This window comes from Prionailurus viverrinus, chromosome D4 (assembly GCF_022837055.1).
Source record: "Prionailurus viverrinus isolate Anna chromosome D4, UM_Priviv_1.0, whole genome shotgun sequence".
In the NCBI taxonomy this organism is placed as follows: Eukaryota; Metazoa; Chordata; class Mammalia; order Carnivora; family Felidae; genus Prionailurus; species Prionailurus viverrinus.
Window position 1 is genome coordinate 80,424,721 of NC_062573.1, and position 27,733 is coordinate 80,452,453.

At 47.4% G+C, this 27,733-nt stretch overlaps 1 protein-coding gene across 3 annotated transcripts in view; it reads right to left on the bottom strand.

Moving 5' to 3' along the window:
- Positions 1–27,733, bottom strand: part of GLIS3 (GLIS family zinc finger 3) — a 547,841-nt gene that overhangs the window by 29,026 nt on the left and 491,082 nt on the right. For all 3 annotated transcript variants that reach the window (XM_047831214.1, XM_047831212.1, XM_047831213.1), the window contains exons 8-9: positions 18,951–19,098; positions 826–1,001 (exon numbers count right to left, since the gene is read on the bottom strand). In XM_047831214.1, coding sequence (XP_047687170.1) covers positions 826–1,001; positions 18,951–19,098 — 324 coding nt within the window. The remainder of the gene's footprint in view (positions 1–825; positions 1,002–18,950; positions 19,099–27,733) is intronic.

Sequence of the window (27,733 nt, forward strand, 5' to 3'; positions counted from 1 at the left end):
TGTGACCTCGGGAGGAAGTAAAGGCAGGTTTTCCTCACAAAGTAGTAACGCACGAGGTAGAGAGAGAGAGCCAGAGTGCCATCAGAGAGATGCAGGTGACATGCAATCAGAGTCCAGAGTCAGGAGAGATGAAATCCAGCTAGGAAACCAGCGAGGGCTGCTGAGAGGAAGTGTCATTTCACCTGGGCCTTGAAGGATGGAGAGGCTCTGGGGATATGGGGCCTGTGGGAGGAGGGGCACGCCTGGGCAAAAGCATTCCTGTTCCCTTTTATGTGACTGTTTTTTGTTTAGGAAGCGAGATGCTGTCGTTAGGGCCTATCCGTGAGGTGTTGAATTCCCGGCCAATGAACAGATCACCATCTTGGGCTGACCACTTTGGGGTGTCATAAGTTATATCAGCTTAGCACCAACACCAGGAAAATACTATGAGAGTTCAGGATGATGAAGGGTGACATTCTATTTTATTTTACAAAAAGTTTTTGAAGTTTTTATGCATTTATTTTGAGTGGGGGAGGGGCAGAGAGCGAGAGGGCGGGAGAGAGAATCCCAAACGGGCTCCGCCATGTCAGCACAGAGCCTGACACAGGGCTTGATCCCACAAACCATGAGATCGTGACCTGAGCCAAAATCAAGAGTTGGACGCTCAACTGACTGAGCCGCTCAGGTGCCCCAAAGGGTGACATCTGAGAGGAAAGCCGCTAAAGCCAAAGCCTGGTGTGTGACAGAACCACAGAAACTCACCCCTGGTAACTAAGACATCTGTCTAAAAGCGACAGCACAACATCGCCATTCAAGACTCAAGGCGGTGGCCGGCTCCCCACTTACCATGAACATGGATTCCATTTGGTTGAAAGGAAGCATTTGTTTCTGGCTGGTAAGACTTCAGGTGCGACGCGCCCGCTGGCTGCTGGGGGTGGGGGGGCTGCGTCCTCTGCATGACCGAAGAAGCAGCTGGAACCCTCCGGGGGCTGATGTGAGGGGACGGGGCAGAAGGTACAAACCTGGGAAAAGGATCGTAAGAGGAAGCGTGAGGGACATTAAAAAGCAGGAGCAGAGGCAAACTCTTCAAAGCTGAATTCTAATGTCCACAGTGGCTGGATGAGAGCGTGACAAAAAGCCCTCAAAAGAAATTGGCGAAGACTTTCCTCTCCCCTTTTCAACCACTGACTTCTCAATGGAGATACTGAGGGGATGAAAGAGATCAACAAAGGGAAAATGCACTCACAGTTTGGGTCTGTGAAGCCTCTCCAAAGGCATTTCAAATACTCTGGCTTTGGTGAAATGCAAAGCACGTCTTTTGCCAGGCCCCCTTTTTTCCTGCTAATTTTTAAATTCGTTTGCATTTCAGGGGAAATTTGATCCTTATGTTTCTGATTCATTTACACTTAGCTCATAAACATTTTGTTCCGCGAGGTAAGCCTCTCTAACCCTGTTCTCTTTCAACAACACATTTTCTTCTGCCAAGAATGCGCGAATTTGAGCCTCAAAGGTCGAGTGGGGGACCCAGAACCCAGGCTACCTGCGTGGGTTCCGCGCGCGGTAGAGAACACTGCCCAGGGCACAATGGGAACACGATGTGGGACAACTTTCACAGTCACGTGTGCTAATCGTAATAGGACTGTCGGCAGCTTTCTGAGCAGGGACATGCAGATGTTCAAACAAGGGGACACGGTCAACTAACCTGAGATCCAAGCCTGACAGCTTTCTGCCAGTCTTCTAAGTGTCAGGGGGCAAGTGGCAGGGTCTCACTCCCTGGGTTCCAAATGACAGTTCGGACCTGCCAGCGCTGAAGGGAAGGTGTACCCACGAGTGCAGGGTTAAGGTTTACCGGTGTCCACGGACTGCCGTCACGAGTGGGGCGGCCCGGGGAACCCGTCGGTGTGGTGAAATGAAGCCGCAAAGTAACTGGGGAGCAAACTGTGTCAGCAGTGAATTGGCCAGTCCCCCCCAAAAGGCCCAGTAAGCTGAAAACTTCCAGTGGGTTGTTTCTGACACCGGCTGAAAAGACAGGCTTTGTGTTACGCCGACCCGTAGAGGTTGCCCGCGGTGTTCACGTCTTAGTTCGCAAGGATGAGTCCCTTCACTTTGCTGGGCTCTTGTGTAGGGCCATGGATGGTAGAAAGGGACACGGAACCGGTCAAATTTATAAAGTGACCTGCAATGCTGTGAATCGGGGCAGTTAACAGGGCCCAGCCTGGGCGTTCGTGCTGCGGCAGTAATAAGGCGTGGGCCAAAATCCCCCTGAGGAGGCTGTGAGGGAAGGGGGTGCGGGAACCAGGGAGGGGGGTTGGCACTCGCCAACCTCTGGAGAAGAGAAGTCTCTGGACGAGGCCGAAACACGCTGGCTGGGTCAGATGCTTATTTTCACTTTGCTGAAGGAGACCGGTAACCGAGCGCCCCGGAGCCGGGGAAATACGTGTCTTCGAAGTGTCTCATCCTAGTTGGAATTAGCCTGAAAAGACGTGCTGAACTGAATGGCTCTGAAAGCCATTGAGCCCTGGCCAGCAAATGAGCCCTGGCATTGCCCTGAGAACATCTAGTGAGAACTCGCAGGCCGGGATTCCTCATATGGAGGCGATTTTCCTGGGGAGTATGTCTCTAATGTGTCTGGCAAGGCTGTCTGAGGTCGTGGGAGGGGGCTGAGGAATTGTGGGATCGCAGGCTTCAGGGCGAAACGGAGTCCACACCACCACCCAACCCCCTGAGCCCCGTGGGCAGGAGGCCCTCAGGGAGAGGGGGGAGGATTTGGATTGCAAGACAACCTGTGTCACGGGCATCTCAGTTCCGGTTCTGAGCAAGGCAGCGAGCTCCTTTGCCTTGCTTCCTAATTCTATTTCTTCATCCGGGAATAAAAGACGTGGCACACTCTCGATGGTTTTCTGGTCTTTTCTCTGGTGCTTCAGCCACTTTTCCTTTCTGTCGAGGTCCAATGGGGCAGAGATGTGTGGATGGCACAAGTCACAGTACGGAGAAGTCTGAGCCTGATATTGGAGGCTTGATGGAAGAAAGGGATTCCGTTTCCCCCGTCCCCCAGCAAGTGAGTCAGGCTCATACACAAGGGTTTGATTAACAAAGAGAGAAAAGGCAGAGGGGGAGGGGGAGGGGGAAGGAGGCAAAGATTGTCAGCAATATAAAATCTCATCTTTCTGTAATTAGGGATGATGTGGCTATAGGGTGAACTGTGATTACTTGCTATAAAGAGGGGAGAATTCAACCAACTAAAAGGACAGAATCCATTAAGGAGTCATCCAGAATTTACATTCCTACAAACCGACTCTATAGCTATACATAGATTATATATCTACCTACAAATGATACATCCATGTATCTATCTAGGGAATATATAATTATACGGTAATTATACGTCATTCTTATCTATTCATTCACACAAGTTCCAAACTTTGGCCATGCCCTCTGGGCTACCACATATTACATAAAGTACTGATGGTGAGCAAAGGAAGACAGATGTGGGGGCTATTACATCAAGGTGTTAGCAATGCTGATCGCAGAGACGTTGGTGGGGGGAGTAAAATATACCTACTGAGCCTTCAACTCACTTCACATTTGGCTGTTTGCTAATTCTGACTAAAGTTTTCTCCATGTTCAAATAAGTAACATTACATGGCATTAAATTAACATAATTTTAAAATATACTATGTCCCTTCATATAAAGTACTAATAAAAGTTTAAATGTAAACTATTCTGGCTGAGATAAATGAACACCTTGAGAAGTCCTTGATTTGGAAAGGGAAGGGACTCCAACAGAACTCTTAACTTTTACGCATACATAGAAAAGGTGAAAAGTGACAAGGTGTGATTACGATCGTCCAACGATTGCTAGGAACCAGGGAATAAGAATTCAGCACGGAAAAGCCCGGTGTAAGAAACGAGTGTGTAAATGTGATTGATTTTCAAGTACAGCACATAGATTTAATTTTGTCACTGCTGAAAAATGGTACATGGGATGTTATTGAAAAAATCTCTCCCAATCTCGCTAATTTCAATTTAATTTTTATAGACCTGCTTACTAGTTAACCAGCTCAAGGTAGGCTAGAATTAAGCACATCAAAATCAGAGGGGTGAGGGGGCAGGGGAGGAGGGCAAAAGTGGGGAAGTCCCTCTGTTAGAGGGAAGGTCCTGGGAGCTTCTGGAACAATCACTGACAACTTGTAACAAGACAGATGTCAGAAATGTTTTATTTATTTTTTAAAATTTTTAAATGTTTATTTATTTCTGAGAGAGGGAGACAGACTGTGAGCGGGGGAGGGGCAAAAAAAAAGGAAGACACAGGATCCGACGCAGGGTCCAGGTTCTGAGCTGTTAGCACAGAGCCTGACGCAGTGCTTGAATTCATGAACTGCAAGATCGTGACCTGAGCCTAAGTCAGAAGCTTAACTGACTGAGCCACCCAGGCGCCCTGGAAACGTTTTTTTCTTAAAGCCAAAAGGACTCAAGAAACTTGAGTGGTTTGAGGCCATTCACTCCAGAAACGAGTGAAGAACCAAGAACACGCACACTTAAACGGGAGCTCATTACGCCAAAGGTGGAAAGTTCTCACTTATTGAAGGTCGGGTGTGGGGCCTCACGATCCCTTTGTCTTAGCGTCCTCGCTGATTTTCCAACCTTGGTTTTTGAACACATGCTCACACACCTACCACAATGGATATGATCTGAGTATTCTGCCCAAAACAGGGAATTTTTTTTTTTAAATCCAAAGCCAGGGAATTAAAATATTTTGATGCTAAAATAAACAAGTTTGATGCTGAGTCTAAGTTGCAGTGATTTACAATTTTCCTCCCATGGAACAGCTCATCCCCCATCACGTCAGGACAAGATGACGACGTCACTCTAATTCATTCTGAGTTATGGCAGTGTCCAAGAGCCAGAGGAGAGAAGGTCTGAAATCTTTCTAGGTCCAAATCTGTCCCCCCCTGTTGTGGATCCACAGTTGACATTTCACAGATTTCATTTAACCCAGCTCACCAGTCTCTTCTTTGAAACATTAGAAGATTGTTAATGTCAGAACGCACACAACGGACTAGAATTTTTTTTTTTTTTTGAGACATCACTGCTTACCAGAAACACTTCACACAAAAGCAAACCAGAGAACTGAGTCAACCGTTTGTACTCATTCAGTGGAGGAGTTTATGTAACCTCAGCATGAGCCATGGTTCAATGGTTTGTACCCTTCCCCCAACCTCCTGCCAAAAAACAAAACAGAACAACACAACAACAACAAAACCCAGGCAGGAAACAGGTTTTAAAGGGCTCATCAAAAAGCTTCTGGGAAAAAAGGACTTAAAAAGGCTTCTATAGCTACGTATCTACACACATCTTAGGAAACGTCTGGTTGTTCGGGGTAGCTAGTCGGTTACAGTCCTTCCGTTCTGTGGTCTGCTCCCACCCTCGGCTCATACTGAGTCTCCCAACCTTGCAGTGAGGTGGGCCAGAAGCAAAGAGGCCATCTTTCCTGTAAATACAGTACTCAGAAACAATCTTACATCGTTTCACAGAATGGTAGGTCCCAACGGAGAAACACAGAACGAGTGAGGTTCACGTGCAGAAAAATTGCAGATGGCAGGAGAAGGAGACAGATATCGCTGAAGACCCACTGGGGTTGGATTCTGGCTCTGTTCCTCACTAGCTGGGTAGTGTTGAATAAATTCCCCGACTTCTCCCAGCCTCAAATTCAAGTACAAAGTAAAGATAATCTTAGCCCCTACTGGGGATCGTAAAATCTGAGATAACATATTCCTTTCTTCATCCAAGAGATATTTACTGAGCACTGACCCAGTGTGTGGCTCTATTCTGATCACTAGGGACAGCGAAAGACATGACCCGTATCCCTGCCTTTGTGGGGCTTATATTTTGGTGAGGGGAGGCAGACAATGAACAAAGTCAAATAAGCAAACTATACATTGTACTTGGGACACGAGTACCAGGGAGAAAAATCAAGAATGGAAGGTGAAGGCTGGGGGTAGATTATGAACAATTTTAAATTGGGAGGTCAGAGATCTCAGAGTATTTCAGAATGAATGTCTGACACTTTCCAGCTGATCAATACGTGTTTATGGAAGGACTGCTCTCAACAGAACGTGCACGTAAGGTAACTGTGACATTGACCCATACCCAGGGCTTGACAGCTGTGTAAGACTGTTGTTCCAGCACGGCATTCCATTTCTATTGAGTTCTTGAAATAAAAAGTATTAGAGGACTCTCTCCTCTCTTGACTACTCAGATACGGATACCATGGCTCAAAGAAAACAAGCATTTGGTCAGCTGGCTAATTTTCTAGTTCTAAGGGCAGATATGGTGGCCTTGTGTAAGAGTCTCATTTCTCGGTACTGGGTTTCCCACCAGAGTATCCTGAGTTCACAAATTCATACAATCATATAATGTTCTAGCTGAAGGGCACTGGAGCACCACCTTATTTGGATGACATAAAGTAGGCCCAAAGACACAAAATGGTTGCCCAGTCACACGGCTAGTTCTCCAGACCTCGCTTTATCCTAATAAGGAAAGATGCCCTCTAGTGGAGATGCAGGGCAAGGTGAATGGGCGGGGTGAGGGAGGGGGATAGGGGACTCCTGTGAGCGTCTGAGATTCTGAACCTTATCACCAGCTGATGGGGATGGGTGCATCAGCAACCCACTGCCTTTAAGAAACTTGGCAATGAGTGTCCCAGTTTGCTTTGGTGAACTCACTCTGTTAGGCGCTATGCTCTTCATATGGCCAAGCTGGGCTTACACCTTTTGTCTTTTCCAACTGGATAAGTGCTTTCAGATAACGCTCTCTCTCTCTCCTGTCTCTAAGTCCAAGGTATTTCTGTGTCAACTACATACTGTATTTCTTCAAACAAAATTGACTAACAGACCATGTTGCAGGTTAAGCACATGTCATAAGTACGTCTTACTTTTCTTCATTTGTGCTGTGTATGCAAGCAGCTGTAACCAGCAATACAGGACTGAGCGTCTTAGCACCGCGTTGGGGGTTAATACTTTGAAAAGAGGGGTTTCCATGATCAAGTGGATTAAATGTTGGTTGATATGTGCTTTGGACAGTTCTCCCCCACCCTCCCCCGGGGGGTAACAGACCTCCCAAAGAAGGAAGAATGCATCAGAACAACTTGTTTCATTGTATTCACACGGAAAATATTATTGATTTGCTGCTAGGGAGTAGAAATAATGGATACAAACTGGTCTATGGTGGATTTGGGGAGGTATTTGTTATCCCCCAGAGAACTGCGGTGGTTTTTAAATTCATCTGTGAAAACCGATCAATAAAAAATGGCTTTAGCAGTTGGCCAACTACAGAGGGGGGAAAAAAGGAATCCTTTTCAAAACCTAAAAAGAAAAGCACAGTTTTAAGGATTTCACATCTGATTTAACATCTAAAAAAAACCCCCCAATGATAATACCCCACTTTGTATAGCCAGACAGCACTCCATTTTAGTAGACTTTAGTGGTCTTTATAACGATTTATGAATCACTTCATGAATTCCTGGCTGACTCATCTGGGTGACTATAGTATCTACTTATACTTCCCTTCTGTCTCACAAAAGAGACACTTGGACTCAGTTCAATCCAGATTTGTCCCCGAATGAATCACAGCACGTTACTGGGGGAACTGCAAATTGAATTCTGCTTCTGAGACAATCAAGACCAGCTTTCAGTAATGAAGAAACAGCCGCTGGGAAGTGTGGGTAATGGCAACACTGTCCATCTGGGCAGGGCCAAAGCAGGCCAAGAGCTGTCCGTCCGTCCGAGGATTCTGTTCCAAACCGGCCAAAGAGCTGAATCCATCTCCTGGAAGGGCTTAGCGTTTCATTCTCCTCACGAGAGGCTGGGTCAATATTAACTGCAGATAATTTATCACAGTGGACAAGACCAGGACTCAAAAATGATTGCCTGTGCCTCCACAGACCGTGACAAAATGAGGGCTGTGAATCGGGCTGTAGGTGAAATGATCACCGAGGCTTTTTAAAGAACACCCACGTGTATATTCTGATGAGTGAGTGTTTCTGGGAAGTAGAAAGGATCGTGTTCTAGAGGACACTTTGCTCCGTTTGGGGAGAGGGGGTCAGTTCTCACTCCAGAAAACAAAGTTATCAGTGCCCAAGGCAGAGAAGTGTTTTTTTTTTTTTCGGGTGTAGACTGAAGCAGGGCTGAGGGCATCACAGTATCTCCCCACTGTGGAAACGAACAGGGAGGGGGAGAGGACACCCGGATATGTCAGAGAAATGAATTATGCAGGACACATTTAACCAAGAGCCGGAATTTTTTGGACTATCTTGACTGCAGAATTGGCTGTGACTCAGTTGTTTGTCTATTTCAGAATCTGATGTGATGGGGAGAAAGGGAAGAAAAGTCTGATTCTGCCAAATCCTCTTTACAAAAAAAAAAAAACAAAAAAAAAAACCACCGACCAGAAGAGAATTTATCCTGAGTGGTCTTAGACATTTGATGGCAAAAATGCTGCAATTAAAAAAAACCAAAAATCAAACAAAACAAAACAAAAAACCTTCTGCAATGACACCATCCTTTGGGCAGCTCTGAGCAGGTCAAAGCAAAGGGATTAACTCATGGCCCTGTGGCAAAGAGAAGACTCTCTCTTGTTCGGCTCGGTGTTAGGCACAGAGTGCAGTCTGCTTTGCCACGGAGTGCATCGGATGAAAGAGAAACGTTCAGAAGGGAGAGTAATGAGAAAGCCAGATGAAAAACGACGGAGAAAAATGTTGTTTGGGGGTACACACGAGAAAGGGAGGCGCGGGCAGATAAAAAAACCGCCCCTTCCGTGCCTTTCCCCTGGTCTCAAAATGTGAGCACGAGTCTCCTGACGACATCAGAAGAACTTTACTTCTAGAATTAACTTCAGATGCCATCCTACTGCCCAGGGTGGCCAGGTGCCTTTGAAAGCCACTGCCAAATGAGACCCTGAGAGTCAATATAATGCATCAATTTGAAAAGGAACTAACTGGGTGGTGATTTGGTCAGTGATAGCATGTGCTGTTTATGTGTGATTTATTGTTTTCATCTTCAGGATGCCAGGTTACTATTGTAGTAACCACAAAGGAATTTTCTGTACCTTCCCCTGAATACAAGGCTCAACATCTGGTTAGAGAAATGAATGGGCGGAAAACACATCTAGTAAAAATTCCCAAGTAGAGAAGGGCCCTTGGCTCTTATACACAGAAAGAGCATCAAATGCTTGAGGGTGTTTGCTACCATTTTGTATCTCCTCATCCAGTCCTATGCAGAGATAAGTACAGTATATGATAAATGTTGGTCACTGCTGTTGACAAATTACTCGCTTGAACAGACTGAGCTCCCGGGCAGGTGCCAGTTTCTGTGTCCAGGTAGACGGTACCTTTGCCCAGTTGGTGCTGATGTCCAGTTGTATATTCTATCTGCCCAGAGACCACGGTTTCTGTTTCTGAGGGGAGATCATCTTATTCAAGAGAACGATTCCAGTCATTTACTGTGAAGAGGATGATTAAAACAGAGAAAGGTGTTTCTCCTTTCAACAAAACAGAAAAGCAACGGACGACTATTTTTTCAGTAAAGGAAGCAAAGAACCTTTGTCTCTTGGCTTCTGCTCCCCTCAGTGGTCTCCCACCACCAATAGGCAGATGGACCTTCACTTGCAAAAGGACACAATACAGTTTCTTCCCAGCCAATTGCCCCCCCCCCCGCCCCCACACAAGAGGGGAAAAGGTAAAGTTGATTTCCACATCCCACTAGAAACACTCAGGAAAGGCTTTCCTTCGAAGAGCCTTTTGTTTGTCAGACACCAGGCACTTTGCAATGGGCCAATGTCTTGAGACTGAGGCTAGAAAGGCTCGTGGGCTTTCAGTTTAGAAATTCTGCCTCCCTAGGACTCGTTTCAGAGAAGCTCTGTGACAGGAACACACAGATACATGTCAAGAACATAATGGCTTAGTTTGAACTCCACGTTGCCCCGTGCCAACGCACTAAAGTAGAGGTTGCGAGAAAAGGAATTCTATTTTACCTCAAGCCTTCCTTGTTATTGTCATGACTCACTTTCCTGACTGAAAATCCAAGGGGACTAAAAAAAAAACCATCATCTTGGGCTTTGCATGAGGTGGACTTGTTTGGAATGTGGGAACAAAATAAAGATGGCTGACTTGGCCTTCAGGGGTGAAATGAACGAGACCTCTTTAAAATGAAGAACAAGTGCACTTCAAAATTAAAAAGAAACACATGGAAAGCAATCTGATGTGAAGGGATATTTGAACCAAGAGTCAAGCTATTTGTTTGGTGTAGTGACACACGTGTGCTCGCATCAGCTTCTCCTGCTTTGCCCTGAGGTGACGCAGAGGAGAACGTGCACTTGGAAGACCAGTCATCACCTGCCCCGGGTTCCTGTTACCTTTCCCAGAAATGATAAAGGAACCATAGCTGCAGTCCTCCCTTCTGTTCACATCCTGTTCATTCCACACAATTCCCAAGCGCTGAGGGCGGTGGGGGAAGAGCTGTAAGCATGACATCGTCTCTGCTCTCAGGGAGCTACGGCTCTAGTGGATTGTAAGCCAATCAGTAAGCAGACAGTGTAATCTCAGGGGCTGTTAAATCTATGAAGAGAAATAGAGTTAACAGAAGAGAGCGGGGTTGGGGGGTGTGAGCGGGGGGTGGGGGGTGAGGTGAAGTGGTCAAGAGAGGCCTTTCCAAAGCGGTTCGCGTTCGAGCAGACACCGGAAACGAAGGCACAGATCATGTTAACTTCCGGTGAAGGTGCCTTTCAAGTTTCAGGAACAGCAGGTACAAAGGCCCCGAGGCAAGGTGAGCTGGTGTTTTCCAGGAATCGCAAGAAAGCCAGTGTGGCTGGGGCAGAACAAGCAGGAGGAGCAGTGGTAAATGGATGTGATTAAGGCCAGACCACAGAGGGCCCGGGAGCCTACAAAAAGGAGTTCAGACTTTATCCAAGTGTGGTGGGGGAAGGGCCCCAGTAGGAAATCGGCAGATATTCCATTTACATTAAAAAAAATTTTTTTTTCAACGTTTATTTATTTTTGGGACAGAGAGAGATAGAGCACAAACGGGGGAGGGGCAGAGAGAGAGGGAGACACAGAACCGGAAACAGGCTCCAGGCTCTGAGCCATCAGCCCAGAGCCTGACGCGGGGCTCGAACTCACGGACCGTGAGATCCTGACCTGGCTGAAGTCAGACGCTTAACCGACTGCGCCACCCAGGTGCCCCTCCATTTACATTTTAATACAAGTTTTTTTTTTAATGTTTATTTATTCTTGAGAGGCGGAGCAAGCGTGGGGGAGGGGCCGAGAGAGAGACTCAGAATCCGAAGCAGATTCCTGGCTCTGAGCCATCAGCACAGAGCCCAACGCAGGGCTTAAACCCAGGAGCTGTGAAATCATGCCCGGTGCTGGAGTTGGGTGCTTAACGCACTGAGCCACCCAGGTGCCCCTGCATTTACAGTTTAAAGGACAGCTCACATGGTGTGGGTGCTATGGGGCAATGGCCTTGCCTATCCTAATGGGGTGAGGGGAGAAGGGGATGGTGTGAGCAGACCAGACCCTGGCGTGGGGGACAGTTTCAGGACTGCAAGAGTTGAGATGGGAGGGGACAGTGGAGCTGATCAGGCTTAAGATGTGTTTGAAGGTCGAGCTAACAGGACTTACGGATTAATCAGACGAGAGAATGCTAGAGAAGGGGAGGAATCAAAGTTGACTCCCAGGCTTTTTAGTTCTTAGTAGTAAACGAAGGAGCTCATTATTCTCCTCTGTTACCAAGAAAACAGACTGGACTCTGAAAATTATGCTCATAAAAGTTTTGCAGACAACACAGACATTTAAATTAGAGACAGATCAGAGACAAATCAGACAAGACTAGAGAAGCCAGTTCAGCAATGTCCTTTTGTTGTTGTTTTATTTCCCACCCCCCCCCCCCCATGGGAGCCATTCACAATCACTAGGTAAGTAAGAAGAAAGGAGCAGGTATCACCGATTTCCCCGTATGTGTGTTAAGAGGAGTAGATCAGGTTGGCATATTTAAGAAGCTGTTAGCAAGGCGAGTATCTCTGTAAGAAGAATGCCCAGTCCAAAGGCCAGTAACTCAACTGATATCTGCTATAGAGGGTAAAGCATGGCTGCGGTCATGGATCAGAACGGAAGAAGTTTAAAGACTTGTGGGCTACTCTGCCCTGGAATAAAGATCGAAAAGTACCGGAAACTTTCCACAGATACAAAGAAAAAAAAAGCACCAGGACCCCAAGCTTTTCCAGTCTAAGACCCAATATTCTAATCTCCATCTTCAAGGCTAGGATACTGGGATTTTCTGCTTCTTCTAGGCTCACAGCATAGACGTGGGGAACAACGTTCATCACATTCAGTGATTCTCAAATAAAACGTGTGTGCGTGTGTGTGTGTGTGTGTGTGTGTGTGTGTGTGTGTATTGTGGGTAGATTTTAATCACCACCTCTCTTGACCTCGATTATCTGTGGAAGTCACTTTCCTAGAAACTGACCCCTTCATGGGACACTAAATGAAGATAACTGTTTTCAGGATAGAAAGTGCTACAACCCAAAGAGACAGGATGAGGTATGCGATCACGTGGCGTTGGGAGAGCAGACGCCAAGGTGCGGGCGGACAAAATGGCCATTTGAAGCCTCTGTTTTTCAACCAGGGCTCTTCCCAGTTATTTCAATGGTGAGGGCTGACAAGCTTTATTTTTGGGCCAGTGCTTAATAATTGCCCTGTAAAGGGGCACCAGGGTGGCTCAGTCGGTTAAGCGTCCGACTTCGCCTCAGGTCATGATCTCACAATCTTTGAGTTCGAGCCCCGTGTTGGACTCTGTGCTGACAGCTTGGAGCCTGGAGCCTGATCCGGATTCTGTGTCTCCCTCTCTCTCTGCCCCTCCCCCTGCTTGCGCTCAGTATCTATCTCAAAAATAAATTAACATTAAGAAAAAAATAGTCGCCCTGTAAGTCACGTACCCTTCTATACCTGTGGGATGTGTCTGTGACCTGTCAGAGGAATGATTGCTCACGGGGAATGGTTTTTTTTTTTTTTTTTAACACTAAGTGACTCTTCAAAATCCTCGAATATAGGTCATGACTACATAAAATACAAGCTTGGGATTATAAGGGACGAAACTTGTCGTGTCAAATTGTATTAGAAACAGAAAATAACATAAAACCTGTGCTGCCTTGCTGGTTTAGCCTTTACAAAGGACAGCCTTTGTCTCTTGGGGACCAGACAAACTGGTTGTGTATTGTCATTTTTTCTTCTGTTGGGCATAGAATATGTTCTGAACTCTCGATGGGTGGGTAACAGGATAGGGAGGTCTCGGGAATGTATGCCAGAATCACCAGGGTATCCATCCTGGGCAAATACACAAATCCCTGTCCTCAAGAGAAAGCCTAGTGTCCCGAGTGCCCTTTAAGAGGCTCCTCCCCCATTCACACACGAAGCTCCGCGCATTGCTGGCATTGCCTCCTCTTAGCTTTTGGGCATACCCATGGCCAGGTCCGATGGGCTTTCCGATTTCTGGCAGATGTTCCTTCTTCTACTTCCATTTTTGGGTCATTCCTGTGTATCTTCACAGCCTTTCCTGGCATCACTTCACAATAGCCTAAGTGATGCTTGCCTGTTGATCTGGTCGTCTCTTGTGAAGGCTGGACACTCTGACGGGTGCCCTCATGGCTCATTCGGTTGAGCATCCGACTTCAGCTCAGGTCATGATCTCATGATTCATGAGTTTGAGCCCCCGTCGGGCTCTGTGCTGATAGCTCAGAGCCTGGAGCCTGCTTCAGATTCTGTCTTCCTCTCTCTCTGTTCCTTCCCTGCTCATGCTCTCTCTCACTCTCAAAAATGAATAAATGTTAAAAAGAAAAAAAAAAAGACCAGACACTTTGAGAGGGCAGGGTTCTGTCAGTCGTGTCGACCACTGTGTCCTCAGTGTTTAGCATTATCGCCTGGTACCCAAAGGGCAGCTGAGTAAGTGACTCAAAAAATGAACGTACCCCAGTGCTGGGATAGATTTTGATAAACTTGAATGTTTCATATGATGCTTCTGAGTTTAGCCATTATTGCACATATACTAGGAGATTAACAAGAGAGAGGAAAGATTACGTGGGGTGTGTGTGTGTGCACACGCATGTGTGTGTGAGGCTGAAAAAAAAAAAAACCTGAGCGGGTGAAGATATCAATGTTCCTGCTTGTTTAGAAAATCCCGGGGAAGAAAGGACAGCAAAGCTAACAGACCTAGTTTTGAGCTGTTCAGACGCTACAGATGGAGACAGGAATGGATGGTGAGTAGCAGGCTTCTCGTAGTGAAGATCACAGAAAAGCAACGTAGGGAACCCCCACAGTGGATGACAGCAGGGGGGGTCCTAGCAATGTGTGCGTGCGCATGCGTGTGAACATACGCATGAGAGCAATTGTGTGTTGTAGCAAAGTATGCGGGTTGCACGAGATGGCTGGAACCCGAAGAACTGGTCCACCACTGTCCAGACCAACGAATCAGGCGGGACCATTCTTTTCTAGGAGCCTCCCACCTGGACAACGGTAGCCGGCAATGGCCTTTTGTTTCCTAGGCATTCCCCCATGGGTCCTTCTTCCCTTCAAACCCTCTTTAGCACCTAGCACTGTGGAGCACCGGGCACGCGGTGTGGAGGCTGTAAGGAAATTTTACGTTCCTGCCCTCGGAGAACGAGTAATTCACTTAGCAAGGCAACATCTGGGAAATGACAAATAAATAAAACAGATGATAATAACCAAGAGATGTAACAGGGGAACTTGTCTCTGCGAGCTGTAAGAAGCAAGGGGGCTTTCTGGGTTGAGAACTAACCCAAGCTCCAGGTTGGGTGATGTTTACTCAAGAATAGGACAATAATGGAAGGTCCTTATTGTCTTTTTAGGTAGAAAAGATCCTGAAACAAGATGTAGAAACAAACGAACTAAGACAGTGAACAGTCTGCTTTGACAGGAGCAGAACTGTACAGAATTGCAAAGAAGATACACAGAAAACAGTTGCTGTCCTTAACCCCTTAGCATCCAGAAAAGCTACAACAGGTTTCCCATGCTGCCTTAGAAAACGGTATCAGTGAAGACCAGCCCTGGTTACTCAAAGGCATGGAAAGACTGTACATATACATACCTAGAACTGGGGCAATGTCACATCTGATATGAATAAAAAACAGTATGGCTTCCCAATACTTGACATGGACTCAAGAAACCAATATTCCTTTTTTGGTTTTTTTTTGGTTAAGGTATTTTGACTACCTCCTCAAAAACAACTGTCCCTAACATTCCCTGCTGTGGATTCCTGTACTAGATTGTGTACTCCCAGAGGAGGCCACATCATTTCTCTATTTTCGGTCTTCCCTGGTTCAGAGACGGGGCTCATCGGAGTCGCTCCATGCGGTCGATCCACAGGTCTCCTTAAGCTCTGTCACTTGTACTACAGAGCACGCCATGTCTGGGCACTTCTGCCGAATGGAGAGAGGCAGCTGTGTTGGACAAGATGAGCGACACAGATCCAGCTGACTTTTCTTGGGACTGTGAAGATTTCTCCGTCTGAGGAAGGGATTTGCATCAATCTGTTTGTTTCCTCTGCTCTAACAGACATACTATGAAACAGTATGAATAGACCTTTCCAAAGACACAGGGTTCCTCTTATGGGAAGCCACGGTCATTAAGTACCACTGGCTCGCTCAACGTGACATAGTCAAACACCCCTTCCCTTAATAATGTTTAAATCAACATTTGGTGACATAGTGTGGTACTGCTTAAATCACTGAAACGATGTATCATCCAGATACTATTTCGAAATAAAAATGGATACTCATCAAATTGAGAGAACTTGCGTTTATTTTATTTTATGACGGTAAGGATCAAAGAAGCTGATGCTAACTGGATAGACGCGGTGGACTGTTCCTGACTTCTGACAGTGACTCAGCTCATTTTATTAACAAGTTAAAGCTAAGTAAATGATGAATCAATGCCCGCGAAGCAGGAAAGAATGCCAGTTTCCCACTAAAAATCGCAAAGTGTGATAAACCTATTTCCGTTAAGAAAACTGCTGGAGTTTTTACTGGGGGATTTCCCAGGCAAACAGAGGCAAAAATACATAAACCAGAAGCGGAAGGTAAGCACATTTCCTCTTCGTGTTTTTATGCTGCACACTAATGCAAACACAGGGCATAATTCAGGGCTATTTCACATTATCCTCCTCTCCAAAACCCGATCGGAAGAGATAACCTTTCATACACTTGCCCAGTCCAGTTGGGTTGGCAAAGGAATGGGCACACATCTGGTGGGAAGGACACAGCAGCATGGCCAAGCCACAGACGTGAGAACGCTTCATCACTCAGCCATATAAAGGACCGTCATGTCCTTCTCCTTCCTCTCCCTCCTCCCTCGCATGCTGGTCTACCTCGTCAACTACTGTCGTTACTTAACAACACCCTCCGGCTTCTAAACCTCAATCTCAGGGATGCCAAGGTTGCCTGTCTTCACACCATGTCACATGACTCTGTCACATGCTGTGGTCCATTTCATCTTAACTCCCCATGGCTCGAAAGAGTGAAGGGACACCGCATTCCCTAAGAGGTGGTCCTGATGAGGAAGGTGCCTGTAGAGGAGGAAAAGAGCAGGGAAGTCTCAAGTCTGGAACATTCTGCAAAACATATGTGCTGAGCTCTTCATAAATTGCTAATGTCATGAAGCACAATGATGATGATGATGATGATGGTAACTTTCTAAAAGGTGAGGAACTTCATTAGATTCAAGAGGACAAAAAAAAAAATGAGAATTGTGATCTTACTAAATCCTGGATCAGAAAAAAAAAAAAAAGATGAAAGGAAAGAAAAAAAAATCCAGCTAGAAAGAACGTTATTTACACAATCGAGGAAATTTCATATTGACTGCATATTAGATAATGCTGTATTGATGTTAACTTTCCGGAGTGTGATAATTACATTGTGATTATGCAGGAGAAATGTCCTTCTTAGGAGAGCTTTCCCGAAGTAATTAGGGTTAAAGCTCAATGATATTCACAACAATCTCTCGGAGGGTTTCTGAAACAACAGGCAAGCAAACAAACAAAGGATCTCTGGAAGCAAAAAGAGAAAGAGATAAGACAGAGAGACAGAAACAGAAGATGGAAAAATATTCACAGTGGGTAAATATGGATGCAGGGCGTATGGGTGCTCACCCGTACTATTCTGGCAGTTTTTTATATGTTACCAACTTTCAAAGGAGGGAACGGAAAACAATTAAAATTATGCAACAAGATAAAATATTAAAAACAAACAAAGCCAAGCGGCAGGAGCACCTACGGAACACATTCCAACAGCCTTCGTTGGAGCTGGGCTTTCCAACATCAGGTGTTTGGGTGGTTGTTGTTAACTTCAATAATGGCAAAGATATTTTTCTACATATACTCTTTTTAGGCTGTGCACAAGAAGAAGATACACAGATTGCTTTTCTCTTGTATTCCTGTAAAGAGTCATCATGAGTATTCATAAGAAGATGGGACGAAGGAGACGAGGTCCCGAGAGATGGGCTTCTCAGCTGTGCTACCTTGTGGAGTTAAGATTCTCAACCAGGCAGGAGGAAATGAGATGATGAGAAGCCCATGGCTTACATCATTTAAAACCCAACTGGAAGGGCGCCTGGTGGCTTTGGTTGGTTAAGTGTCCGACTCTTGGTTTCAGCTCACATCATGATCTCATGGTAGTGGGATCAAGTCCCGTGTTGGGCTCAGTACTGAGTATGCAGCCTGCTTGGGATTCTCTCTTTCTCCCTTTGTCCCTCCCCTGCTCATGTGCTCTCTCTCTCTCTCTCTCTCTCTCTCTCAAAATAAAAAAAATAGTAAATTAAGAAAAACAACAACTGGAAACTTAATAAAATGCTGCCATGGATAAGCTCATCTCAACCTTCAGCAATACATCAGAAAACTGGCAGGACTACATGTCCCCAGTATCCAGGAACTTAAGAGCTGGTGACCATTTGTACTGTTCTGCTGATGGAGCCTGGAGGAGGAGGCTTGGAGCTGTTTGCACTTGACCACATATGCAGAACAATGAAAAGAAGTCTAACATCTTCCGATCTATATTTCTAACTACTAGACACAGCCGCCTAAAACCCCAACCCTAAAGCCCATTTATTATTAAACACACATCTAAAAACTCATAGACGAGGCCAACACCAACGAAACCACAGATCGCTGGTGAAATTCCAGACTTCCAAGATTGAAGACCTTTGCTCCCGCTGCCTATTCAACCAACCCATTATTAGTCCCCCAAATGCCTATGACCGCAGCACCGGGGTCCCCAAAAGAACTTTTTTTTACCGTGGATGTCTGGGAGTAACCCCTACGTAGGTCAATTCGAGCCTGCTGACACGTGGAGAGGAAAACAAGAGGAACCGTGTGCTGTCCACGCCACTGGCGGGTTCGGAGGTCCACAGACGAACCGAAATATCAAGATTTTAAAAACTGTCCCCAAAACTCTTTATGAGGATGGCATCAACGCAGAATCTTTGGTAAAAAGCCCTTTTCTGGTCGCCCGCATAAAATCCTGTGCCCTTTAACCCTATACTCTCAAAGCTGTCACCGATCTACGGGCTCAAGGCACCGTCTTGCACCTGGAAGGCTTTCCAGCCTGTGGGGACACTGCCTTAAAGAGGAGCCCCCGAAACAGACTGAGGACAGTGTGAGAGGCGGAAATTCGGATGCGTTTTCCCAGCATCGGACACTTCAGTGCCTTCTCATTTTTCCCCCCACGGAAAAGACGACAGGTAATGAGCTATTTGGTCCACGTGCTTTTTGCACGTGTACTCTTGACACGTCCCCTCTGGAGGACTCAACCCACCACCGATGGATGATCAACAAAATTCAGCAACTGTCACGGCGCTTCTCCGCGCGGCGGACTTCAGCGGCGACACCTACTAGAAGAGAGCCGGCTGGCCTTACCTGTCGGCTCCCGCGTCCACGGCCGCGAGCGGGGGTAGCTGGGGGGCGGGGTGGTGGGGGCTCCCCTGCACGCTGTGTCCCGGAGAAGGGTGACCGACAGTGTGCGGGGCTCCGCTTCGGCTCGAGTGACTGCTGGAGAAGACGGAGGCTGCAATCAAGGAGAACAAGCATCAGACGGCGCGTGTTTAACCCCGAAGGCTGACCGCGAGTGTGATTTAGGGGCCTGCTCTCCTCTCGGTGGCGTTAAGGGGACAGTTCCTGGCTCACTGGATCTACACGGCTTCTGTTTTCATGGTGGAACAGGCTCCCCGGCGGGTGAGCCCTTCCTGCTGCCCGGGAAGCGCATGAGCAACTGCCCTGAAGTTCATGGTTCACCTCCTGAGCGGTGCCCTGCCCTCCCGCCAGCTCCCAGTGCGGGCACCATAAAGTCGGTCGATCCTGTAATGTCTGCATCTGCAACAAGGTCGCTGTACAAGCACTTTTCAGTCACAGGGGACGACAGGGGACAGAACACTTGGTGTGCTGACCCACAAGGGGCAGGACACAGGCCTTCTGCCTCTTCTCAAGGCTGCCGCGAGCCTCTGTGGGTCAGCCTGGCTCTCTCTTGTGTCCCTGCTGAATCAGGGGTAATAGAATATCTTGTCCTGGTCGTAGCTCCAGGGCAGGATCTGCCACCCTCTTAACCCCAGAGACTGACTGACCCCGGGCATTTCCCTGATGGTGTGGTGGATGGACACACTTGGTCCCCACCAGTGATGAGCCCATGCCCGGCACCACAAAACACGAAAAGGGGCCTCAGACACAGCTCTGGCTTTCCCCCCCACTGTTGCCCTATTACGACACAGAGACTGAGTTGCGGCCTCATTCATAGGGGCAGCCTAGCCTCTGAGAAGTGTACATGACCTCAGACTTAAATACGTGCCCGTTTAGATCAGCTAATTGGTACAATGTCACAAAAGAGACGGGGCTTGTCACTTTCAGAGTCTATCGCTATCAGAGAGGCTCTCAGTGTCTGGGACCTACGCAGCAGACATCTCATTATGCTGCAATCAACCCAGCATCATTACTCTGACTCTCTTCAACTTCCTTCTCTATACAAAGCGATGCTGAGCTTTCTACCCATCTCTGCTCTTTTTGAACTTACTCCACTGATGTCAAAGAATAAATGGATCTAAAAAAAAATAATAAAAGAAATCAGGTTCAGGATTAAGAAGCAGCAGCCACATAATCAAAGAGATTTGAGGGTTTAAAAGTTCAGGGAGCGATACTTTTAGACCAGGACCACTTTTCTCCAGCCTCTTCAGGTTAGAATTAATACCCCAGATGACCCCGCCCCCCAAAGCTTAACCCAATGGAACGAGAGTTCAAGCACTTAAAGGAACATGTGAAGAAGCAGAATTACCATCTTTCTGCTCAAAAGCTACTGACAAGGGTGTGATCTGATGGGAAGGGTTTATTTCTGGAAAGTCAGCACTGTGTCAGGTTAACTCTTGTCCTCAGAAAACTGCTGCCTCCACAGCCCCCCAAGTCTGAAGAGGTGGTGAGACTAGAAAGTGCTTAGTAGCTCAAAAAGGCACTCACGGTGCGTCAGCCTCCAGAAAAGTTGCACGTTTGCAAACTCGCTAGAGTCACCTTATGAATCACTACTCTCATTTGTGCTCAGCTCACTCGGGCAACCACAATTCTGCTTGTATTCCAAATAATAATTTTACCCAGGGGAGAAGGCTGTTTGGAGTGACTGTGGCAACGGTTTCAATGCTGGTGTTTGTCAGCACGGAGCTTGGTGTTTTATATACTATTCCAAAAACTAATGGAATAATAAGAGGTCACAGAGACACTGTGGAAGCACAGCTAATTTTTTTCCTGCCTTAGCGTAGAAACATGAGCTCTCCTATTTATTCTGCTGGAGTTGCTGAACGCGCCCACCGCTTACGATCCCCTGGAGGTGTTCCTGTATGTATGTGTTCCTCACAAGGGAAGCAGGGCCCCTGCTGCTTCCAACCCCATGGGCAACAGGGTCTCTTGGTGCGCACACTCTATGCTCTACTCTACGGCAAACAGAAAAATGTGGTGCTTCCCGGAGGTCTACGTCAGCCGAATCAGCTACATTTTTGCATTAGCTGCAATCAAAGAGGTTGGGAAATTCAGTATGGTTTGCAGCCTGCCCCACACCAAAAGTTAGGTCCGGTTAGGGCCTCTCCTTCAACTAATAGCCAGGACCAACCGTCTCGCCATTCCTCCATCCATCCGTCTATCCACCTGTCCATCCTCCAACCATTATTTTTTCCTACGTGCCTACTATATGCTAGCCATTCTACTATATGTGGGTCCCTAACCTTGAGGAGGCTGCAGTTAAGCGAGGGGAAGAGGTCTCTATACATCAGTGCTACCCAAATGCTGAGAGCCACTAGGAGAGATCATCAAGTGGTGTGCAAAGCGCTTTAATGCACTGTCTTCCCTTCGGTCCCATGATGTGCCCTATGCTCCGGCCAAATCAGACAACTGGCCCGGCCTCAAATATACCACAGCAACTTGTGCCACTGTGCTTTTGACTATAATACCCTCTACCTATCTTAATACTTTTGCTCTGAATGCAGTTACTTATGTTCCTCTGATTCCTCTCTCCGCAGCCAATCGTTCCACAGGTACGTATGGAGTATGTATGTGTGGCCGCACTGAGCCAGGTCCTGGGACACACTAGGGAACAAGGTGGCCTTGAGGCCAGCTATCTCCAACAGTACCATTCATGCTTGTTTGACTAAACAGATACGAACACAAACTCAATGTCAATGGAGTCCTTCTTGGGCTCAAGGAGCAGGACAGGAACAAAAAGAAACATGTACCCGCCCAATCCTGTTGATCGCTGGTCATAGACTGCTCTCGGGTGTGGCTTGTCTCGTATCTCCAAGTAGGCACGTATTCCAGAGTGGCTAAAGCTCTCCCAGATACCCAAGAGCAGGGCATCCGAGAAGCCTGTGGGCAGAAGGCCAGAGACACAGGGTACAGTTGAGGGGAGGTGCTTCTAAGTTCTACCTGGTGCAAACGGTTTCCACAGCAGCATCTGCTGGTAGGAATAAGTGGTGGAGAGGCTATGTGGTGGGGCGTGAGAGGTCCACGAGACAGGGCAGAAGACTCAGAAACCTGCCCTCCTGCTGTGCGGAGGCTGTGTTGACCGGCCAGCAGTCAAACACATATCGATAGCCCTTTCTTCCACTGCTAACCCTGGTGAATGGCACTGAGACAGGCAGGGACCCTTTGACTGGGGACCCCACGAGAATAACAAAGAGGGGTGCTTTAGGGCTCGATTTGAAGTCTGAATTTATAAAGTATACAGAACAGTTTCTTATGTTGGTTGTAAGAAATCCCCTGTGAGCAAACCGAAGCCTGTGACTTGTCTCCGTTGCCTAACAGATGGGATGAGAAGTACGGGACAAAATCTCTCCCGGTGAGGTAGGGAACCTAGTAGAAGCTTCTAGTCCAGTGTCTACACAGAGCCCTTTGTGTGTAGTCCCGGGCAAGACTGCTGCTTGTGGATGCTTCCCGTGACCACTGTAATGACCACAGACTTAGAGGAAGTACAAACAACACGGCTTACCAACATTCACCCAGCCCCATGTCACGCACCCTTCTGATAAAATGGACAAAACTCTGGAATGAGATAACTGTGACTTTGGTAGGATTGCCCTTGGCCTCTACCAGAGATCTACATTTCTCAGTAATCGCCACTGTGGCACAGGTAGTATCTCTCCTACTTATACTGACTTCTAGGAATTTCCAGCTCTGTCGGTCATATGTCCAGGGTTCTATATTAGCATAGTCTAAGAACTTCCTTCCTTCCTTCCTTCCTTCCTTCCTTCCTTCCTTCCTTCCTTCCCTCCCTCCTTCCTTCTTCCTTTCTTCCTTCCCTCCTTCCTCCTTCGTTCATTCCTCCTTCCCTCCTTCATTCATTCCTCCCTCCCTTCCTCCTGCCTTCCTTCCTCTCTCCCTCCCTTCCTTCCTCTCTCCCTCTCTCCCTCCCTTCCTCCCTCCCTCCCTCCCTTCCCAATTTTCCAGCCCCTACTCCACCCGAGGCAGGTGCTGGTCTCTCTTAATGTTTGAAGCTGAATATCTGCTGACTTCACACATAATGTTTTGCCAAGTGACTTTTTAACCTCCAGAAGAAAATCTCCAGGTGACAGCGCAATAGTAAGGTTGTTTACAAAAGGAAACATTTCCTTCCATACACACTCAAAATGATTTTTCGAACTCAGCCAATGGGGCACACAACTATCGATCAGAGTGTAAGGAAGGGAAGTGATCCCTCTAGAATCTAGAGCAATATTAACAAAATTGCTGTGATCCAATCAGCTGGTGCACGCAGGCTGCCCACGGGGGTGGCCTTCATTGCCCCGTGTCACCATGGGGGTTAGTGCTGCTTTCAAGGCTGGAAGAGAGCTTTTAGGGGACTCTCCAGACACGCTGGTGACTGACAGCCAGAACAGGTGATTAGGCATGGCGGAGGAACATATTGGAAATTCTTATTGCTTTTGTGATTGAGAGATGGTGGAGTCCCCGAGGAAATAAAAGCCTGGTGTTGAGATGAAGTCTGTGAGCTCTGCCCTCAGAGGAGGACCCAGGAGCTAGCCTCCCTGCTCCTCTGGGCTTTCTCTCTGGAGCAGAGCTTACTGAAGTCTCCCCACCTGTCTCCTGTAGAGGGGGGCGCAGGTAAGTAACTCAGTTGGGCTTTAGCGTGCTAACAGAGCAGCATGGGTTGACACGTGTGGTCCCCAGATGCGATCTCACCAGCTACTGGGAGCAGGGAATTCTAGGCTAGAGCCTCTAACTAGCTCAGGTTAATCTGGGTTAATCAACAGCCCTCTCTCCATCCACATGAAAACAATTAATCTGTATCTCTATGGGTACGGACAGGGCACCCTCGGGGATACGTTAGCTGTCATGTGCGAAAGGAGGCAGGCAAGGAGTGTTCCCGAAATGAGGCCAACTTATCTCAGGCCCTTTTCCCAATGCCACAGAAGGCTACCATGGGCCTTGGTTGGTGACTATGTTTTCGTCATTTTAGAGGGCAGGGAGGAAGACCTCCCTTGTCGGGCTGAGGTGTATTGAAAATAGCCGACTGGAGGGCACGGTCCTGTTCGAAGCCTTGTGGGCGGTCAGAGCCCTACTTTTCAAGCTTCACCTTACAAACCATTCATCCAGGGTCGAATGTCGATTCAGATTCACCAGGTCTTGGATGCAGGGAGGGCTGAGGTTCTGAACCTCGACCAAACTCCCAGAGTGCCTGCTGAGGCTGATCTGGGGAGTGCACTTGGAGTATTAGGTGCCAGACCACATCTCAGCTGCGTTTCGTCGTCCCGCTGCCCTACACCTCAGAGCCAAGTTAACATTTACTGAGTACTTTGCAAATCCCTCCCTGGTTTACTGATGAGGAACTTGAGGCCTTACTGGGTTCCTGACTAGGGTACCCGGTCTAGGTCACGGGGCTGAATTCAAACCTAGGAACACAGATCTCAGATCACATGCCTAAGAGTGTTGATCCTGTCTCAGAACTCCCGCGCACCCCATTTGCAAAGACTGGAGTCACTAGGCGTTCTTCCCTCCCACGCACAACGCACCCGGCCGGCTTCAGCCACCAAAATGCTGGTTACAACGCAAGAGGGATCCTCCCTCTTCTGCTTCCGCCCATGCTGAGAGCACCGGAGTGACCTCAGCACGGCCGAGAGAAATTTTCCAGCTCAGAAAATTAACGGAGGTGACAAGTTAAGTAAATTATTTGGTTTGGAAAACAAACAGCTGGTAGGAAATGTGCTTTTTCCCAAATAAAGATTTCAGACGCCTGTCAGGGGCGTATTGATCTACTGGTGGGAACGAAGGCGGGCAGGGAGGGGTTATTCGTGAGCAATGAGATACATGCACCTGTTCCCACAAGTGGCCACAGCGTGGTAGGCTGAGAGGCCACCACCTCCGTCAGTCACGCACAAAAGCGGATTTGCCGTGCAGATCCGTTGAGTCTGAGCTCTTGCGGTTAATGTGCATTTGGAGTCATTTGCGCTTGCTTAAAAAGCCACTGCGTTGTTCTCTGTAGCGGGCCTACTCTCGTAGGAAAGGGGGAACCGGTGTCACCCACCGGCTGTGAACTCGCTTACAGTGAGTGCTTGAGTGACGCCGTAACCCTGAGACGTGACAGTTAATGCTTGGTAGCCGGTGCCCTGGAGGAGGTGTGGGCTCACCACCCATCTCCACAGCAGTATTTCCAGGTCCGAGCACAGAGGGCTCCGCTAAGCAATGAAACCAGGCTGAGTTGGCTTTCACAGAGATATTAAAAAAGAATTCGAGGGGCGCCTGGGTGGCTCAGTCGGTCAAGCGGCCAACTTCGGCTCAGGTCATGATCTTGTGGTCGGTGAGTTTGAGCCCCGTGTCGGGCTCTGTGCTGACCGCTCAGAGCCCGGAGGCTGCTTCTGATCCTGTGTCTCCCTCTCTCTGACCCTCCCCCATTCATGCTCTGTCTCTCTCTGTCTCAAAAATAAATAAACATTAAAAAAAAAAAAAAGAATTCGATTCCCATACGAATGGGAATGCTGAGGTCAACCCTGTGTCTGCCTCCCCCATCCATGCCCCCACATCCCCCAGAAGAAATTTGAGCCTGGGAAGGATTGAGGAAACTGTTGAACTGTAATGGAAATGTTAACTCCTTTGGCCTCCCTAGAAGCTGGGCACTCAAGACAGACAGTATCAGAGTGGTTCTTAAGAGAACAAAGCGGGCACAGCGGGAGTCAGACGGACTCGGCTTTGAATCTAAGCTTTACCAATTCCTAGCAATGGGTCTTGGGCAAGTCACTCAAGCTCAGCTCAGTTTCTTCATCTTAAATAAGGAGACTATGTCACAGTATGACTAAAAACACTTAGCACAGTGCCTGGACTGTGTTTAACTACCCAATAAACCACTGTCGTTATTCTTTGGTTATCTTTATTATAATGATTCTTATCAATAGGCTGGTGGAGGGGGGGGGGGGGGGAGAGGAAACAAAGGCGTGTGGTGGCCCGCAAATGGTAAATCTCCAATCCGGTGTGGCCTCTTATTTAAAGATGCATATAAACTGTGGCCTTGAGTCATTTGAAAACACAAAAGAGTGTACATACATCATGCTTTCTACTAATAAGCGTTTTCTGTTCAATTTTTCTATCGCAAGTGCTGTAAAGTCTTCGGGGTCTGCAGAAGAACCCCCACAGGGTTAAAATGTTGTCCTTTATTGTACAGGGGGTAAGGCACACCTGTGAGTTACAACCCCTAATGCGGTTCAGTTTAAAGACAACAAAGTCATTTTCATGCATGACTGCTCTTCGCTTCGTTAAGGAGTGAGAACGGGCTGTTACTAGAATGTCAACACAACCAGCCCTCTCTGAAGCTTAGTGTATCTGCAAGTATTTTTACATTTCCAGTGCTTTTTATTTGTTTCTCCAAGCGCATAAAGACGCGGCCGTGGTTAATTTTCAGGATTCGAAAAACACTTCCCTTCAGTCTTTCTGGAGAAAGCCACTACCGCTGGGGGTGACTGGAGCTTCGCTCCCCAACAGTGAAAACCTGGGCCCCCATACCTTCTGTGGTTGTTCGCATTTCGCCATGGAACGATTTAATTGCTCTCATGACCCGAGTTCACGAACCAGGGAGAATTTTCCAGCAAGGAAAAGGGCCTGTCAGCTGGAAAACGGCAGAGATGCCGCGGTGGCTCCTTGCCTGTGTGGCCCATGGCTAGCGGGGGCCTTTTTCTCTCCCCTCCCCGCTTTGCTGGGCATTCTCCCTCCCCGACACCCTCCCCGGGGGCGGGCGAGCGGCTTCCTTCCACATTCCAGCCGCATTAGGAAAGCAGAGCTTCTTATGGGTTCACGCAGCCATCTCTGTAATCTTTCTCTCCTCCTGGAGGCATGAATAATTTTAATATTGCCAATCCCTAAAAATCTATTCTTTCTTGCCTGTCTTTTCTCTCCCCTCCCTCTTTGCAGTGTGGAGTATCATTATCCAGCAGTACTGATAAGAGGATAATGAAACAATCCTTTCTCAACCGGCTCAGGTGGCTGTCAGACTAAAATGACACCATCCGTACATCCTTGACATGCTACCCCAAGCTAATTGATGGCAAACAATGGTAACTGTCACCTGTGCACTAAGACAAAGAAAACACACTCGTGTCACCTGATGGGAGAGCTACCTGGCAACCGATGAACAAATGTGTTAGAAAGACGTTCCATTAAGGTAAGAGAGGGTACATCTCTGAAGAACATGCCTATTAACTTTGAGCTTAAGAGCGCTGCTGTTCACTGGGGAGCAGAAATAAATAAGGTAAAATGAGAATTTATTGATGTCTGGACAGTTACATGAATATTCAGGTTCTCTTACAAATAGATATTCCCACATGAGCTCCAAACTTCTGTGCAGGCTGCCCAATTACATTTCCACATCATGCAGCTGGATTTACAGCCAGGGAAGAGGTTATTAGTATTTGGAAGAGGACTTATGCTTACATGCCCTTCTGGAAGACACTGCGATACAACCAGAAGATAATGGCTGAAGTCATCCAGGCAGATGCCAAAGGTTACCATCAAACGTCCTGAAATACCAGGTGTAATTAACTGCGTGTCGGAAAAGCTCCTGAAACATGTGCCTTTCAGAACAAAGCCGTTTTGTTACAAGTGAAATGGCATTTTCTGGCACCTCTCTCAACTTCTCTGGGACCAACATTTCAGGCAGCCCCTCTTGGGTCTTTCCAGACAATGAAGGACTTATCCAA